General features: G+C 51.6%; 1 protein-coding gene across 1 annotated transcript; it reads left to right on the top strand.

Moving 5' to 3' along the window:
* Positions 1 to 928: 928 nt before the first annotated feature.
* LOC120846301 lies at positions 929 to 4,934 on the top strand. The gene is made up of 3 exons (XM_042291550.1): positions 929 to 2,855; positions 3,072 to 3,247; positions 4,761 to 4,934. Exons 1-3 carry the CDS (start codon positions 929 to 931, stop codon positions 4,932 to 4,934), a joined length of 2,277 nt encoding a protein of 758 aa, XP_042147484.1.
* Positions 4,935 to 16,901: the final 11,967 nt, after the last annotated feature.

Genomic DNA, 16,901 nt, shown 5'->3' with positions numbered 1-16,901 from the left:
GACCGTGAGGCGGCTCAAAGAATGTTAGCGGCCGAAAGCGCTAATTTGGATAAGGAACGAGAGGTCCTGCAGTTGAGGATTGCGGCTCGTGAAGGGCGAGGTGAAGGTGCCGCAAATTCGGAAAGCGGCCGCGAGGAAGAGTCAGGCCGAGGGAGTCACGGAAGTCCCCACAAACTGATTCCACAGTTTAATGAACGAAGGGACGATCTAGATGCCTATTTGCAGCGCTTTGAGCGTACCGCAACAGGGCTGGGTTGGCCAGTGGAGAAGTGGGCCACGTCTTTAGGTTTATGTGTGACCGGAGAGGCGCTGACGGTGGTCGGCCGACTGACACCTGAAGATGCTCTAGACTACGCCAAGGTCAAGCTGGCTCTGTTCCAGCGATTTCGTTACACTAAAGAAGGATACTGCGAGAGGTTTCGCGACGCCAAACCCGAGGACGGCGAAACGATGATACAATTTGCTGCTCGACTGGCAGGGTACGTGATAGATGGCTCGAGATAGCGGGAGTTGAGCAAACGTTCGAATCACTGCGAGACATCATCCTAGTGGAACAATTTCTGTTGACATGCTCGACCAAGCTGACGGTCTTCCTGAGAGAGCGCGACTGTCGGAGGTTAGATGACGTAGCAGCTAAAGCTGACCTCTTCTTCGAGGCCCAGGTGCAGCATAGCGCGGGTAAGCAAAAGCGAGAGGAGGTGACAAACAGGCAAGACGCTGGAAACGAAGAGAAACACGCAAGGGGTGGTCTCCGAAAGAGTATCCGCTGTTTCCTTTGTGGGAAGATTGGGCACAAGGCAGAAACTGCAGAAGTAACGGCCAAGCTATGAGGTCACTGACATGTTGGAATTGCGGCCGTAGTGGTCATGAGGCAGAGAACTGTAAGGGAAGGCAGAGCGAGAAACATCAGGCGTCGTGCTTGTACACGATGCCAACAGATAATCGCGAAAACGCCGATGATTCCTATGTCACCCTGGATAATGGTGACAATATCCCGGTAGTGAATGCGGTCATGGGGAGAGCCCCGAAATTTCTGTCAGAGAACATGCCGGTAGTGGAAGGACGGCTGGGAGAACACAAGATAACGGTGTTAAGGGACACCGGCTGCAACACCGTGGTTGTTCGCAAAGAACTAGTCCCTCAAGAGAACCTAACTGGAAAGTCGAGTCCAGTGTTTTTATTAGATCGAACAGTTCGGTACCTGCCGGAGGCGGTTATTGTGATACGAACGCCCTACTACACGGGAAAAATAACGGCGAAGTGCGTCAGTAACCCCCTATACGACTTGATACTGGGAAACATACCGCAAATGCGTGAGGCTAATGACCCTGACCCAGAATGGGAAAAGAACAATGAAGAAAATCTCGGCGACTGCCTAGACGAGCCGAAGGAGAGATACGAAACGTGTTCGAACGCCATCGGAGTCAACGTGGGCTGTCGCAGGGCAATGGAAGCAACCGAGAGCATTGACGAGCTCCCGGATGAGAAGCCAGCCGTAGCTGCGTCCGCGAGCGAGGGGAGAGAAGCTGGAAGACCAATAAAAAAACTAGAACGCCCTCTGAAAGTCGCGCAGGTGTCAGTAACCGACACAACAGCCGAGGAACTCGGAAAGCAGCAGAAAGAGGACGCTACTCTTACGAAGTGTTTCAACGATGTAGGGAAGACAACGAAGAAACACAATTCCAGGACAAGGATTCAGTTTCTGCTGAAGAACGACTTGCTATACAGGAGCGTCGTATACTCATTCGGCAGAAGATCAGAACAACTGGTTCTCCCAAAAAGGTTCAGGGCCGCTGCTGAAACTATGGCACATGACAGCGTTATGTCCGGACACCAGGGGGCGAAGAACACCCTCAATCTGGTGGCGGGAGAATTCTTTTGGCCATGTATGCAAAGCGAAATCAAAAGGTACGTTCGTTCGTGTGACGTGTGCCAACGCACTGTACCCAAAGGCAAGGTGGGCAAGGCCCCCTTAGGAAGCATGCCAATCATCGATACACTTTTTCAAAGAGTCGCTATAGATATCATCGGTCCTATAGTGCCTATCGCAAGCTCGGGGAACAGGTATATTCTTACAATGGTTGACATGGCCACGAGGTATCCTGACGCAGTAGCGTTGAAGAGCATTGGGTTTCAGCAGGTAGCCGAGGCGTTGGTTCAGATGTTCACGCGGTATGGAGTACCGGCAGAGATCTTTAGCGATCGCGGCACCAACTTTACCTGTGAGCTAATGAGAGAGGTGAGCCGGCTTCTATCGATGAAGCAGCTCTTAACCACTCCCTATCATCCCATCAGCAACGGGCTGGTCGAGAGGTTTAATGGCACCATCAAGCAGATGCTAAGGAGGATGTGCAAAGAAAGACCAAAGGATTGGGATAGATATCTCCCAGCTTTGCTTTTCGCCTACAGAGAGGTGCCCCAGGCTAGCCTCAGGTTCTCGCCATTTGAACTGCTATATGAGAGAAGAGTACGAGGACCACTGGCCATTCTCAAGGAGTTGTGGTCGAACGAAGCCCTGAAAGAATACATGAAGACGGCATATGAATACATCTTGGAACTAAGGGAAAAACTAGAGGAAACATGCAAGCTGGCGCACGTGTGCCTGCATGAAGCAAGGGAGAAGTATAAGAAATACTATGACAGGAAGAGCTGCAACCGAAATATGAAGCAAGGAGACCTGGCGCTCATTCTGCTCCCCACCGATTTGAACAAGATGATCATGCAATGGAAAGGTCCCTTCCCCATAATCGCAAGAAAGAATGATGTGGATTACGAGTTAGACGTAGGAGGAAAGAAAAAGGTGTATCACATCAATATGCTTAAAAGATATGAAGAAAGAGAAGGAAGTCAACAAGGTAGACAACATTGCGGTATGGTAATGGATTCTCAAGAGAAAGATGAAGTCGCAAGCGAGCTAAGTTTTGAAGATACAGAGGGAATTCCTACGCCAAGCTGGACGAGGCAGCAAGGATGGGAAGACGTCAACATAAACGAACACTTGGAATCCCAAAAGCGTGATGAGGTACGAGAGCTGATTGAGGACTTCAAAGATATATTTTCGAACCTTCCAGGCAGGTCGAGTCTGCTGACCTGTGACCTTCAACTGACTACGTCCCGACCAATACATGTGAAGCAGTACCCACTGCCGCTGTCGGTCCAGGAAACAGTCGAGCAAGAAATCGACGAGATGTTAGAGCTGGACGTGATTGAGAGATGTAACTCATCATACAACGCGCCAGTGGTAATGGTAAAGAAAAAAGACGGGTCAAACAGGTTTTGCATTGACTACAGGAGGTTCAATGACGTGACCAAGCCCGATGCGGAACCAATACCACGGATCGACGTCACGTTTGCTAAGGCGGGACAGACGCGCTTCTTCTCGAAGCTCGATGTAGCAAAAGGGTACTGGCAGATACCTATGAAAGAAGAGGCCAAGGAAAAGACTGCCTTCTCTTCGACGAGTGGGCTTTACCAATTCAAGGTCATGCCCTTTGGTTTAAGAACGGCTTCTGCGACATTCACGAAACTGATGCGAAAATTGTTAGACGGCATCCCAGATGCACACCACTACATCGACGACATCCTGATCGCCACAAGCTCGTGGAGAGAGCACGTTGATACGCTTCGCTGCATTTTTAGGCGCCTGCGCGAGGCTAATATTACCGTAAAGCCAAAGGAATGTGAAGTGGGCTTTAAGGACATCAGCTTTCTGGGACACGAGATCGGAATGGGAAGGATATCTCCGGACCCTAAGATCATTGAACGGATTCAAGACGTACCAAGGCCGCGAACGAAGCGACAAGTAAGATCGTTCCTTAAACTCACGGGGTTCTACCGCGAGTTCGTAGAGGACTATGCGGGTCTTGCCGCGCCGTTAGTAGACCTCACCAGAAAAGGAGCCCGCAATGAGGTTGAGTGGGGGCCGGAGCAAGAGGAGGCCTTCAGTGAACTAAAGACCAAGCTGGGACGTCCTCCAATCTTGTTGGCGCCAGACCCCGAGAAGGAGTTCGTGCTAAGGACAGACGCGTCTGACGCGAGTCTTAATGCAATGAAGCTTCAAGAAAAGGATGGAATGCTACATCCCGTGGCGTACGCCAGTAGAAAGCTCAGCACCGCAGAAAGGAACTACGCAACGATAGAAAAGGAATGTCTGGCATTGGTATGGGCCGTTGCCAGATTTAGGTTGCTTCTGTACGGCAGAACTTTTCGAGTTCAGACCGACCACCAACCACTGGAATTCCTAAATAAAGCTAAGCATACAAATAGGCGAGTGATGAGGTGGAGTATGGCTTTGCAAGATCATAGCTTTCACGTGGAATACATAAAGGGCAGGGATAACGTGGGAGCAGACTTTCTTAGCCGCATTTAGACGTTTATTTTTCTTTTGAACTAAGATTTTTGTTAGGGATAACTAGTCGAGACCCCGAAGAGGATGGGTTCCCTCAATGTATATATATTTTTTTGTGTTGTATGTGTGCCAACGTCTTTTGTCAGACTTAAGACGGGGCCTTTGCATATGTGTGTGGCTACAGTGAGTTCTCACAAAAGAAATCATCGATTTGAATGTGGATGAAGAGGGCCCTCCGGCCAAGTGTGGTGCGGTGCAACCGGACGTCGTTTCAAGGTCATCGAGAAGGTCGTGTCGTGAAAGTGTCTGTAGGAGGATTGTGGGGGTGGCTTGTGCTCGGTGACGTCAAGATGGAGTTCTCGGAAGTACCAAGCATCAAGAAAGAAAAGTTTATGTTATAAACTTCTTGAAGTTGGGGGGTGTCATGGTTCTGTGGAAGGAAGAACGTGAAGGACGAAGTGAGGGGTGCGAAAAAGGGTGCGTGAAGAGCACGAGCCGCGACGTTCGGCAGCTGCTTGAAGGATCTGACCGGCTGTGTCCCGGTATCGACAACCTGAACCAGAACCCGCCGCTACGCACGGTGTGAAGGGAACAGCGGAGGCATGAGCATCTACGCCATCTCAACACCGTCCCTGGACTGAGCGGCTACAGAAGCCAGGAACCGAGCCTCGTCACGACATATGCCGGTGAATCTCTAGGACGATAGCCCCGTAGTTCGAACTCCTTATTTCTTCCTTGTGACTTTACTTGTAGTCTTATTACATTTTTCCTTCCATGCTGATATTTCTTTTGTGTGTGCAAATATATGCCCTGTTTTTTTTTTCTAACTCTTTGTCTCCCGACCCTTTTCTTACCAACCCCGGACGAGCCTGTGACACCAGACAACAGCGAGGCACTCCTTTTCAGACGTTCAATAGTTCCGCTCCGCGTTAGACAGCGTCCGGCTTGCGTATGTGATAACTCGCTCTGCCCCGTCCTGCACTTGGACGAGTAATGCACCCAGTCCGGTGTTACAGGCGTCGGTGTGGATCTCGGTTTCAGCAAACTGGTCGAAATGGCCGAGAATCGAGGGCGTCTGGAGTCTTCGTTTGAGCTCGTCGAATGATCTCTGCTGTTCATCGGTCCACTCGAACTTTACGGCGTCTTTTGGGAGCTGTGTCAACGGTGCGGATAGTTTGGCGAAGTCTCGAACAAAGCGCCTGTAGTAGGCACAGAGTGCGAGAAATCTTCTCCCTGCCTTCTTCTCAGACGGTGGCGCAAATGCAGCTACGGCGCGGGTCTTCTCGGGGTCAGGTAGAACATCTTTGTTGTTCACGACGTGGCCGAGGAACTTTAGTTCCCCATATGCGAACCGACACTCTGTTGGCTTGAGTGACAGGCCGGCGGTCTTGGCTTGAAGCATGGCTCGAAGTCGTCTGAGGTGTTCGTCGAAATCTCGTGAGAATACCACGACATCGTCCAGGTAGACGAGGCAGCTCCGCCATTTCAGATTTGCCAGCACGGTGTCCATGACGCGCTGGAAGGTGGCCGGTGCTGTACAAAGTCCGAAAGGCATCACTTTGAATTTGTACAGTCCGTCAGGAGTGACGAAGGCAGTTTTCTCCCAGTCACGTTCGTCGACTTCAATCTGCCAGTAACCACTCTTCAGGTCCATCGACGAAAAATATCGGGATTGGCGCAGTCGGTTTAACGTATCGTCGAATCGGGGGAGCGGATAGACGTCCTTCTTCGTCACAGCGTTCAGTCGGCGATAGTCCACGCAGAACCGCAGGGTTCCGTTCTTCTTCTTTACAAGGACGACTGGGGACGCCCATGGTCTTCTTGAGGGTTGAATGACGTCGTCGTCGAGCATCTCCTGGACTTGGTCTTGAATCACTTTCCTTTCCTTTAAGGACACTCGATACGGCTACTGGTGGACAGGGATTGCGTTGTCGTTAGTAATAATGCGATGTTTCGCCATTGGTGTTTGGCGAACTTTCGATGTCGTGGCAAAACAGTCACTGTATTGCGTGAGGAGATCAACCAGTTGCCGGCGCTTCGGGGCTGGGAGCTCGGGGTCGATGTCGAGCGGCGGCGGCTTCGTGCTCTTCTGCTGTGGCGACGAGGTTTCCTCGGAGTTTGCAATGACCACGGCTGGCGCCTGAAGCTCCTCGACGTGCCCCACGGTGGTACCCTTCGTTAGATGTTGCGGCTCCTCTCGAAAGTTGGTCACAAGAACAGTTGTACGTACTTCTTGGAGATCCGTTAAGCCTCTTGCGACACCAATTCCTTTTTCGAGGAGCAGTTGGACACTGGCTTCCGGAAGAGCTTCACCGTGCATGGCTGCGTCGGTTATAAGGTGACGAAAACACTCGACCGCGGTGGTAGGTTCACATGGTCGGCGATAACTCGGATGTCGCTGGACGTCGTGTTGGTCTCCACCGGCGGCAGGACAGGCTTTCGCAGCGTCAACTGGTTTGCCGCGAGGTCGATGACGGCGCCACACTCGCAGAGAAAGTCCATTCCGAGGATAACGTCCCTCGAACAGTCTTGCAGAAAGACGGACTTCACGGGGCACGTCTCACCGTGGATCTCGACGCGAGCAGTGCATCTCCCGACTGGTGTAATGTGGTGTCCTCCGGCGGTTCTTATTTGTGGTTCATCCCACGTCGCCATGACTTTTCGAAGGCGGCGGGAGAGCCTCCCACTCTAGACCGAGTGTTCTGCTCCGGTGTCCACGAGTGCCGATGCGTCGAGGCCGTCGATCACAACGTTTAGATTGTTGGACACCGATGCAGGAGCGTCGTTGTGATGTGTAGCGTCGGGAAAGTGGGAGCGCTCCGTCGCTCTTGGAGGCTCTTTACGTCGGTCGTCTTCGGCAACTCCACCTCCAGGGGTTGCCGCGCCTAGTTTCCCCGTTGAACTGCGAGGGGCGACAGGCTTTCACGTAGGGGTCGGTGCATCGGCGAAGCTGGACGTCGCGGCGACGGCGACGGGAACTCTCGGCGGGACGCAGGCTCAGGGGACTGGGGTCATCGCAAGTACTCGTCGATTTCCCGAGGGCGCTCACCATACCGGGGGCGCGGGTCGTTCGGGTGGAATCCGCGCAGCCCGAGTCGTCGGTATGGGCATCGGCGGTACACATGGTCTGCTTCCCCTCAGTGGTAGCAAAGCGGGCGTCGGTCGGCCGTTCGCCACACGTCGGTCTTCCTCGACGAGGGTTGCTCCGGGCGGGCGTCCTGGACTTGTCTTTCCTGGCGTCGAGGATACTGTGGCATCGGAGGGTCTCGTCGGGCTGGCGCCGTAGCCTGGCGGTTAGCTTGCCGCGGTCGTCGGGCTATGGCGGCGTAGCTCAAAGTCGGCTCCTCTGGCGTCGCCGTGTTGATCGGAACCTCAGGTTGGAAGGCCCGGTGAACTTCCTCTCGCACGACCTCGGCGAGCGACAGGCAGTACGGGCGATCCGTAGCGGGGAGCATCTTGCGGATCTCTTCCCGGACGACTTCACGGATGATGTCACGGATGCCTGGGAGGTCGGTACCAAGGTTGTATCCGGATGTCGCCAGAGTAGTCACGCCAGGGTGTCGCTCGTAGTGTCTGGCGCGTGCTAGTAGGGCACGCTTCATATTCGTCGCCTCCGTGACGAACCCGTCGACTGTTGTCGGAGGATTGCAAATGAGACCTCCGAATATATCACTTTTCACACCCCTCATCAGGTGTCGGAGCTTCTTATCCTCTGTAGCCTGAGGATCGACGCGGGCGCTCAGGCGAAGAACATCCTCTACGAAGCCGGTGACGCTCTCGTTGGGGCCCTGGGTTCTGGTTCGCAGTAGGTCCTCGGCTCTCTCTCGGCGGTGGTGGTTGCTGAACGTAGCCTTGAGATCGGTCTTGAAAATGCCCCACGACGTCAAAGAGGACTCATGATTCTCGTACCAGTGCTTGGCGGTACCCTCACGCGAAAAATAGACGTTGTGCAGGTGCTGCTCGTCGGTCCAGCAATTGTGGCGGGCAACGCGTTTATACTGGTTAATCCAGACTTCGACGTCTTCGCATTGCTCGCCGTGGAATGCAGCAGCCGTCCGCGGTACGACGGGCAGGTAAACGACGGCTGGAGCGGCCGGGGTCTCCGACTGGTTGGCCATCGTCGTCCCCTTTGTTTGCCTGGTCCTGGGTGGCAAGGGTCCTAACTCCGGGGGTAGGCCAAGGTTCCGGCGACTTAATCGGATCTCGGTCTGGTCTTCGTTGGGTTCTTGGGGGCTTGTGTTCGGACTTGCACTACGGGAACTCGGAGGGGAGCGCTGCACGGGCATGCGGTTAATCCGTACCTCCACCAAAATGTCACGGGTGGTGACCAAAAGAACAATGAATAAATACAAAAAAATAAACGTTTAATGTGGCAAACTTGTGCCTAAAATAAACGGGTACAAAAGATAATAACAGAGCGTCGCGGGCGTCGGAGGCGGCGGAGCGGCAGAGTCGAACGCTGGGGCGAAAAACTGACTCCGGTCGCCTTGCGGAATCCCTTATGTACCCTCGTGGGTTTCTGGATCGTTCGGCGTAGAAGGTTCGGCGCGTAGACGGTTCTCGAATTCACCAGAACATCACATTACAGTGTCAACAAAAATGTGTAGCCGCAGCCAGAAATCGAACCCTGGCCTTCTGCGTGGAAGGCAAGCGCGATAACCGTTAGGCCACGCGCGCGCTGCCGACTTGGCCAGCTGCGCGCGCGGCAATATTGCACGGCTCAAGGGTTTGTCATCAGCCAACGCGAACGTAACCCGCTGCTCTGGTTATCCGAAACCCAAGAAGGAGGCCAGACGTGGCCTCGCTGTACCGACCCAGATTTCATACACCTGCGACTCGTCTCGAGCGCGCTGTTTCTCGGAGAGCTCGCACCTGTGCCGGCAATATCAGGTCGCAATCCACGAAGTCTCAGTTTGGATAATAATGTTAGGCAAAACTTGAGGACTGCAATCCATGCGTCGAAGGTGGAACGTCGGCAGGAAGGACCATCACAACAGGGATGCCACCGTACCGTTTATAAACCTTAACGGAAGATAATACATGTGTTCCAGAAAGCTTCAGAAAATCCGCTATTCTCGAAAATTCGAAATGACACCGCCTGCACGATCTTCATCAAGGTAACCTGCAACGAAAGTACGTATTGTCCTTCCAAACAGCAGCGGGGTAAAGTTTTATGTTCGAAGCCACAGCTTTAGATAAAGAACAGCCGTTCACTCCACCGTGACGCCATTTGATCAATGTTGACAAAGGCGTCCTTATTAGACAGGAATGTGGTGACGTTTTGATGGGATTTAGCGTTACATAGAATTTATTTAGAGGTCGAAGCCTTTTCGCATTCCTGGTCAGAAAGACAGGATGTCAGGGAAGGGACCGTCGTGACTCCTTGAACGTTTTTTCGAGCCCATTGAAGACTCCTCGTCGTCCGAAACTACTACCTTCAAGGCACAGTGTCAAGCCTAGAGAAAACTAATTTCGGAACAAAAACTTCAGCTTCAAGCTTCATCTCAGTTGGCATGTCAAACAAATTTGAGAAATGTATTGTAGTATCAGTATTTCCGTACTTGTATTTATGCCTTCCCTAAAATGTATTCCTGTACTTGTATTTCCAAAGACTTTTTGCCTCTATTTAAGATGTATTTTGATACGTATCGCGATAAATTTTTACAGATATATTTTAGTATCACTAGTTTAGCTAGTATTTTAATGTATCCCGGTATTTCTATTTCCAAATACATTTTCGAGTATTTCTGCCCAACCCTGATGGAGATCATGTCGGCGATGCCTTTTTTTAGCCGTTCTCTTAGTTCACTTGTCTGTGGATGGTACGCGAAGGTTCGACGGTGGCTGCTGCTACTGAGAGGAAGGATCACTTGCGTCAGGTGGGTCATGAACGATGCTCCACGTTCTGTAACGAGCTCTTCGGGAACGCCGCGCTGGAGGACAGTGGACTCGGTGAAAACCTTGGCGACTTCAATAACTGTACCTGATAGAAGGGCTTTCGTCGCGGCTTACAGTGTGAGATAATCGGTCGCGACGATTATTCACCTATTTCCTCGCGTAGATGGTGTGGAACGACAACTAGATCCATCACGATCTGCCAAAACGGTGCGGTCGGGGGAGCAATCGGCTCCAGGAGACCTGCCGGCTTCGTCGGCGGTTTCTTGCGTCGCTGGCACTCGTGGGCCGAGCGTGTGTAGAGGTGAACGGTCTTCGGGAGCTTGGGCCAGCAATAACTTTTACGAATTCGAACCAGCGACGTCTTTAACCAAGGTGTCCGGACGTAATGTCGTCATGGCAGGGTTAAAATATCTCCTTTCTAAGGTCGGTAGGGATTACAAGCAGCCATGGCGAGCTGCTGTCTTCGAAGTTTTCCTTGTAAAGTACACTTTTTCGAATGACGAAATTTGGCAGGGATCTCGAGAAGACACGGGGATAGTACCCTCTCGCCTTTCGAGGTGCTCGATTAGCGTGCGCAGCTCAGGATCGTCTCTTTGACGTCGTGTCATGTCGTGGGTGTTCACGCACCAATGACGCACTCGTCGTCATCGTCGTCGCTACTACCGGCAGATGTCTCGACAGGGGCTCTGGACAGGCAGTCGGCGTCGCTGAGCTTGCGGCCTGACATGCAGACCACTCCCATGTTGAATTGCTGCAGTCGGAGACTCCATCAAGCGAGGCGTTCTGAAGGGTCCTTTAGATTCGCAAGCCAGGAGAGCAAGTGGTGGTTCGTGACAAAGCGGAACGCGCTTCCGTACAAGTACGGGCGAAACTTCGTGATTGCCCGCACGGCCGCAAATCATTCTTTCTCAGTCGTAGAGTAATTTGTTTCCGCTTTGGACAGTGCACGACTTGCAGAGGCGATGACTTGCTCGGAGCCTTCTTGGATTTGAACCAGTACCGTGCCAAGTCCTGCAATACTTAAGTTCGTTTGAATCTCGATTTCCGCATCTTGATCGAAGTGTCCAAGAACAGGAGGAGCCTGGAGTCGTCGCTTCAGCTCGTCGAATGGCTGCTGTTGCTCCTCGGCCCACTCACATTTCAGGGTGTCCTTTGTTAAATTTGTGAGCGGTGTGGAAATCCTAGCGAAATCGCAAACGAAGTGCCCATAGTACGCAAATAGTACAAGGAATATTCGGAGAGCCTTCTTGTCTGTTGGCGCTGGAAATGACGCGACAGAGAGAGTCCTCTCTGGGTTCAGGGGAACGCCATCGTTGCTAACCGCGTGGCCTATAGAAACTTCAGTTCGTGCTACGCGAACCGACACCTCCATGGCTTGAGAGTGATGCGGGTGGTCTGGATGGCTTGGAGAACAGCTCGGAGTTGTCGCAAGTGCTCGTCGAAGTCGCTTGAAAAGACTGCGACGCCATCAAGGTAGTTGAGAAAGCTCTGATATTTCAGTCCAGCATGTACGGTGTCCATGACACGCTGAAAAGTTGCTGGTGCCGTGCATAGTCCAGAGGGCATCACCTTGAACTCGTACAGTTTAAGCGGCGTGACGGTCCTGTTCAACGAATTCCATCTGCAAGTAGCCACCCTTCAGGTTCATCGATGAAAAATATTGAGAGGGACGCTGCCGGTCTATCGTGTCGTCTGTACTCCAGAGTGGGTACACGCCTCTCTTCGTCACCGTGTTTAGCGGGCGGTAGTCCACGCAGAATCTAAGCGTCCCGTCCTTCTGGTTAACCAGTGCGACTGCAGTGGCCCATAGACTTCTTAAAGGCTGGATTATGTCGCTCTTTAGCATTTCTTGCACTTGCTTATTGATGACCTTCATTTCACGGAGACTCGGACTGGCGATCAATGCACAGAGAGTGCGTCGTTCTCGGTAACGATGCGATGCTTAGCGACGGTAATTTAGCGCACCTTTGACGACGTCGCGAAGCGGTCGCTGTATTTGGCGAGGAGGCAACTCTGCTGCCGTCGTTTTGCGCCCAGAAGCTTAGGGTTAATTTCGACCTGCGCTGACAACGTACAGTCTCGCTAAGGTGGCGGTGATTCTTGTGTAATCGCGGTGATTTCGGCAGAGTTCCAGAGCTACTTGACATGGCCCACAGCTGCACCTTTATTGAGGTGTTGCGTTTAGTGTTGGACGTTAGTCACGAGGACCACAGTGAGCCCATCCTGAAGTTCAAGTACTCCTCTTGCGACGCCTATTCCTCTTCCCAAGAGCAATTTAAGGTTATAATCCATAAAAACTTCGCCACAGGACGCTGTTTCGGTCATGAGGTGTAGAAGAACACTTGATCGCGGCGGCCGGTTCATGGGGTCGGCAGCGACTCGGATGGTGGCGGACGCCACGGTGTTGCCCATACATTCACTATCGTCATAGCCAGTTCTCACGCAGATGCACATTCACTTGCTGCTGCCGACGTCGACGCTCGCTGCACATTTCACGATGTCTGTTGTTCCTTTTCTTTCTGGCACAAGTTCGCCGATTAATCCCATACTTTCAGTTAATTATAAACCTCTTTTAAAAGTCACGTGCCCATTATTAGAAAGGCGGAACCACTGCACAGTGGCGGGACAGCTCCAGCGAGGAACGTGCGAGTCATTCCATAATACAGGGAACGAAGTAGCACGGCTAACACTACAAGCCGACAACCCAATCAAACAGCGTCGAAAGTTCAACGGAAGTGCCCCAATCAGCTTTCTTAGTGAGTGTGTTTTTGTTTTGGTGGGCCGTGACTTTGAGGTATTAGTCGGGTATTTTGCAGGGATTCCACAGCTATTAACAATGGGCAGTACTTCGAAAGGGGTTTATTCAGTACTGAATATGAGGAAGGGACAAAGGGACGGACACCAACGACAAACGACCACTTCCACTTTCTCCCTTCCTTATATTCTGTACCGCTAACAACACGCTCGTCCTTTACAGGTTTATTCATCATCTCGGCACCTTCATCCGGGAAATTTCTCGCCGAGGCGCGGGATAACGCAGCACAGAAAGCATACCCCTCAGAGACTTCGCAGCGTAAGCCCAATCACTGGCCCACGAAGACCGTCCGTGGAGGCTACCGAGACTCGAGGAGGCCGCCACACGAAAGTCCAGCCCCCGGAATTCGGACTTCTACCGGACTAGCCTAAGAAAAGCAAGACGATGGCACCGCCGGCTTCGACCGCCTTATCCCTTGTCGTTACGCCCGTCGCACCCCGAACGCCTGCTTTTTTCTACGGTGATGTCTACGAAGACTGGATCAATCAGTTTGAGCGAGTTTCCCGACACAATGGATGGACGCCTGAACAAAACCTCAAGAACGTCTACTTTTCTCTAGAGCGAACGGCTTGGCACTGGTACGAGAATCACGAGGCCTCGATCAGTTTGTAGAAACAGCTCAAGAAAGAGCTCCGACGCTCCTTTGCAAGCCAGCAGCAAAAGAACATGTTGAAAAGTTTTTTTCAGGTGAACGTTCAAAGCTCAAGTAAAAGTGTCACCAACTTTGTCGAGGATGTTCGTCAACTTAGGAACCGTACCGATCCTCAAACCCCCGAAGCAAAGCAGCTGTGAATCCTGATGCTCGGTGTCGAAAAGAACATAATCGCAAGCCTTGTGCGATGTACAGCCATCACCGTCAAAAGTCTGGTAACGGTGGCGAGGAACATTGATCGGGCCCTGCACGCACGAGCCGCCCATTACCATCGACCTTCTAATGACACTGCGCTCCTCCCCCCCCCCCCCCCCCCCCCCCACCAACCAGCTACGCCACATCGGCTCCAATATCTCGGGGATCTGCGAAATCATCCGGGGCATCGTCTGTGAGGAACCGAAGAAGCTGGTACCTGCCGCCGAACGGCCAGCTTCGCTCTCGATCGCAGATTGCTCGTGAGGAAGTCCAGACCGCGCTTCAGCCAGACGATCTCGCCGACGCCACATTGAAACCACCAACTTGAACCTACGGCGCAGTTCCTTGTCGTCCGCAGCCTCCTGTCACCCTGCAGTGCTCAGCAGCACACCGACGGGAGGTCTCTTCACCACAGTAGGCTGTTTGTCATGAGTAGCGTGGACCCCAAAATACCAACGTGTGGCCTACGGCTGATTGATGCCCGGTGTGCTTCCACCGCGAGGAGGCGCACCACGTTTACCGAAGGTGCCCCTGAAACCAGCTGAGTTTGCGAGGATTTGCGCCAAATGGCCGTCGACCCCAATTTATGAGAGTGACCGAGGGAAATCGAAAAGTACCTGCGTCGTCCAATGTCTTCAGGACAGGGTTTTTCTCGGGACCCACTCATTATCCCCCCGAGGTCCGGTATCGCCCCTTCGTCCGTCCCTCCGAGAAAGTATATCTTGCCTGACTTGCCAGGAAAACTAAGTGCGGCGCTACCGGAAGGTGGTACTGGCTAGGACGAACGACGCAGATATCTTCCACATACGACGGAGGGCTTCTGCACTAGCGAAGCGACGGACTAGAACAACGCTCCTGCGACTGTGTCGAATAACCTTGGCCTTACCATCGATGGCCTCGACGTGCCGGCACTCATCGACACGTGAACAAACTATTCTGTTTTGAGTAAGAAGGTCTCTCCCGCCTTCGGAAAATTATAATGCCGTCGGATAACCCACAAATAGGAACCGCCGGCGGGCGTTTCATCACACCAGTAAGAAGGTGCACTGCACGCGTGTAAATCCACGAGGAGACCTGTTTATTTAAATTCGTCATCCTCAAGGACTGCCTAAGAAACTTCATTCTTGGAATGGACTTCCTTTGTGAATACGGCCCCGTCGTCGATCTTAGAGCGAACAGGTTGATGCTCCGGAAACCTATCCTTACGTCGGAAGATCGATGCGACGTCAGCCGCTGTACGAGTTCTTGCCGACCATACGACCCTGCCGCCGTTATCCAGTGTTTTTGTGCCGGTCGAGATCGCAGCAGTTATGTGCGGTGAATCTCCGTTGGAAGGAAACGTTAAACTCTCCCGGGGAGAGGAGTCTGCATTTCGTGGGGCCTAACGATGCAAGGACGGGCGCGCCATGGCTGTTGTGACGAATTTCCGAAAGAAATCACGGCGCCTGACAAACGACACAGCCGTGGGCCACGTTGAAAAACTTCCGGACTCAACCGCGATTTCCTGCATCTTATAAGACTCTTCTTCATTGCTGCAGAAGAGGACGCTGCCTTCCGCATTTTGACATCAACTCGACCCTCCCAGCCCCTAAAAGAAGAATACAGCAAATGTTTTGCCATGTAATCAAGGTTGCCCCAAGGGATGATTGCCAAGCATCGTGTTGTTGTAGATAAACATTCCCGTACCGCCCACCAGTCGCCATACCGTTTTTCCGTGAAAGAAAGGCCAGTCATCCGGAAACAATTTCAAAATATGCTCGAGGACGACATCATCCAGCCTTTAAACAATTCCTATTCCTCCCGTCGCGCTGGTAAAGAAAAAGTACGGAGCGCTGAGAGTCTGCGTGTATAATCGAAGGCTGAATTCCGTGACAAAGAAAAACGTTTATTGGCTTCCACGCATCGACTATACGCTCAATCTGCTACGCCACTCCCGTTACCTCTCATCGGTGGACCTGAAGAGTGGCTAGAGGCCGTGAGAAGATTTCTAGGATTGTGCGCCTTTCATAAGCGTTTCGTCCGAGATTGCTTGAAGATCTCTACGACTCTCACCGACCTAACAAAGAACACTCTCAAGTTTCATTGGGAAAAAGAGCAACAGCGCGATATCCATAAGTTGAAACCGGCTTCATATGCCTTCGCTCCTCTGTCATTTTGGTTAACAGGCTATGACTGAAGTCCTCACAGACGCCAGTAATACGATACTCGGCGCAGTACTCGTACAAATACGGGAAGGAATAGAAGAAGTGATCGCCTATAATATTAATAACAATACTTTTATTGAATGTCCCCTGTAGCGAGTGCACAGGTGCACTCGTTAGTAGTAAAACAAGAATACAAATAAATAAAGATTAAGAAAGTTAAGAAATGCAAACAACAAACTAGAACAAAATACTCAGAAGTGAATACGTATATGCAACAACCACATACATGGCGCAAGCACTTTTTTGAATCCGCACAAATGTGATTTGAGAATGTATATTTTAGATGGCTCTAGATGTTTTAAAGAGTTCTGAATCCGACCCAATGGTGACAAAGTTTGTGGGGTTAACGCGGAACATGTGGTGATTTCGAACATTTTTTTCAGGTATGTGATAGTGCACAGATGAGAATAATGAGCCAATGTCGAATGAACTGTGTATACATTTAAACAAAAATACAAGGTCGCGCGAACACCGTCTTGTTGCAAGTCCAGATATATCTAATCATTTCAGTACTTCAAGATATTCTTATGACTCATATACACACCTAAAATGATAAATTCATGCAAACCTTTTTTTATATGTGTTGCAGTTTTTTTAAACAGTCGTACTAAGACCGTTTCAGATCACTGAACAAAAATCATGTTTTGAGAGAACTACGCTCCGGTAAAGCACAAATAAAAGATATACACTCGAAAAACGTTTGCTAAATCATGAGGTTACACCGAGAAGTTCCTCCACGACGAAGAAGGAATGCTTTGCGGTTTTTTGGGCGATAACCAAGTTTAATAC

This window comes from Ixodes scapularis, unplaced genomic scaffold (assembly GCF_016920785.2).
Source record: "Ixodes scapularis isolate PalLabHiFi unplaced genomic scaffold, ASM1692078v2 PGA_scaffold2__306_contigs__length_199485367, whole genome shotgun sequence".
NCBI lineage: Eukaryota > Metazoa > Arthropoda > Arachnida > Ixodida > Ixodidae > Ixodes > Ixodes scapularis.
The sequence above is the reverse complement of the archived record's forward strand: the minus strand, read 5'-3'. Positions and strand labels throughout refer to the sequence as shown.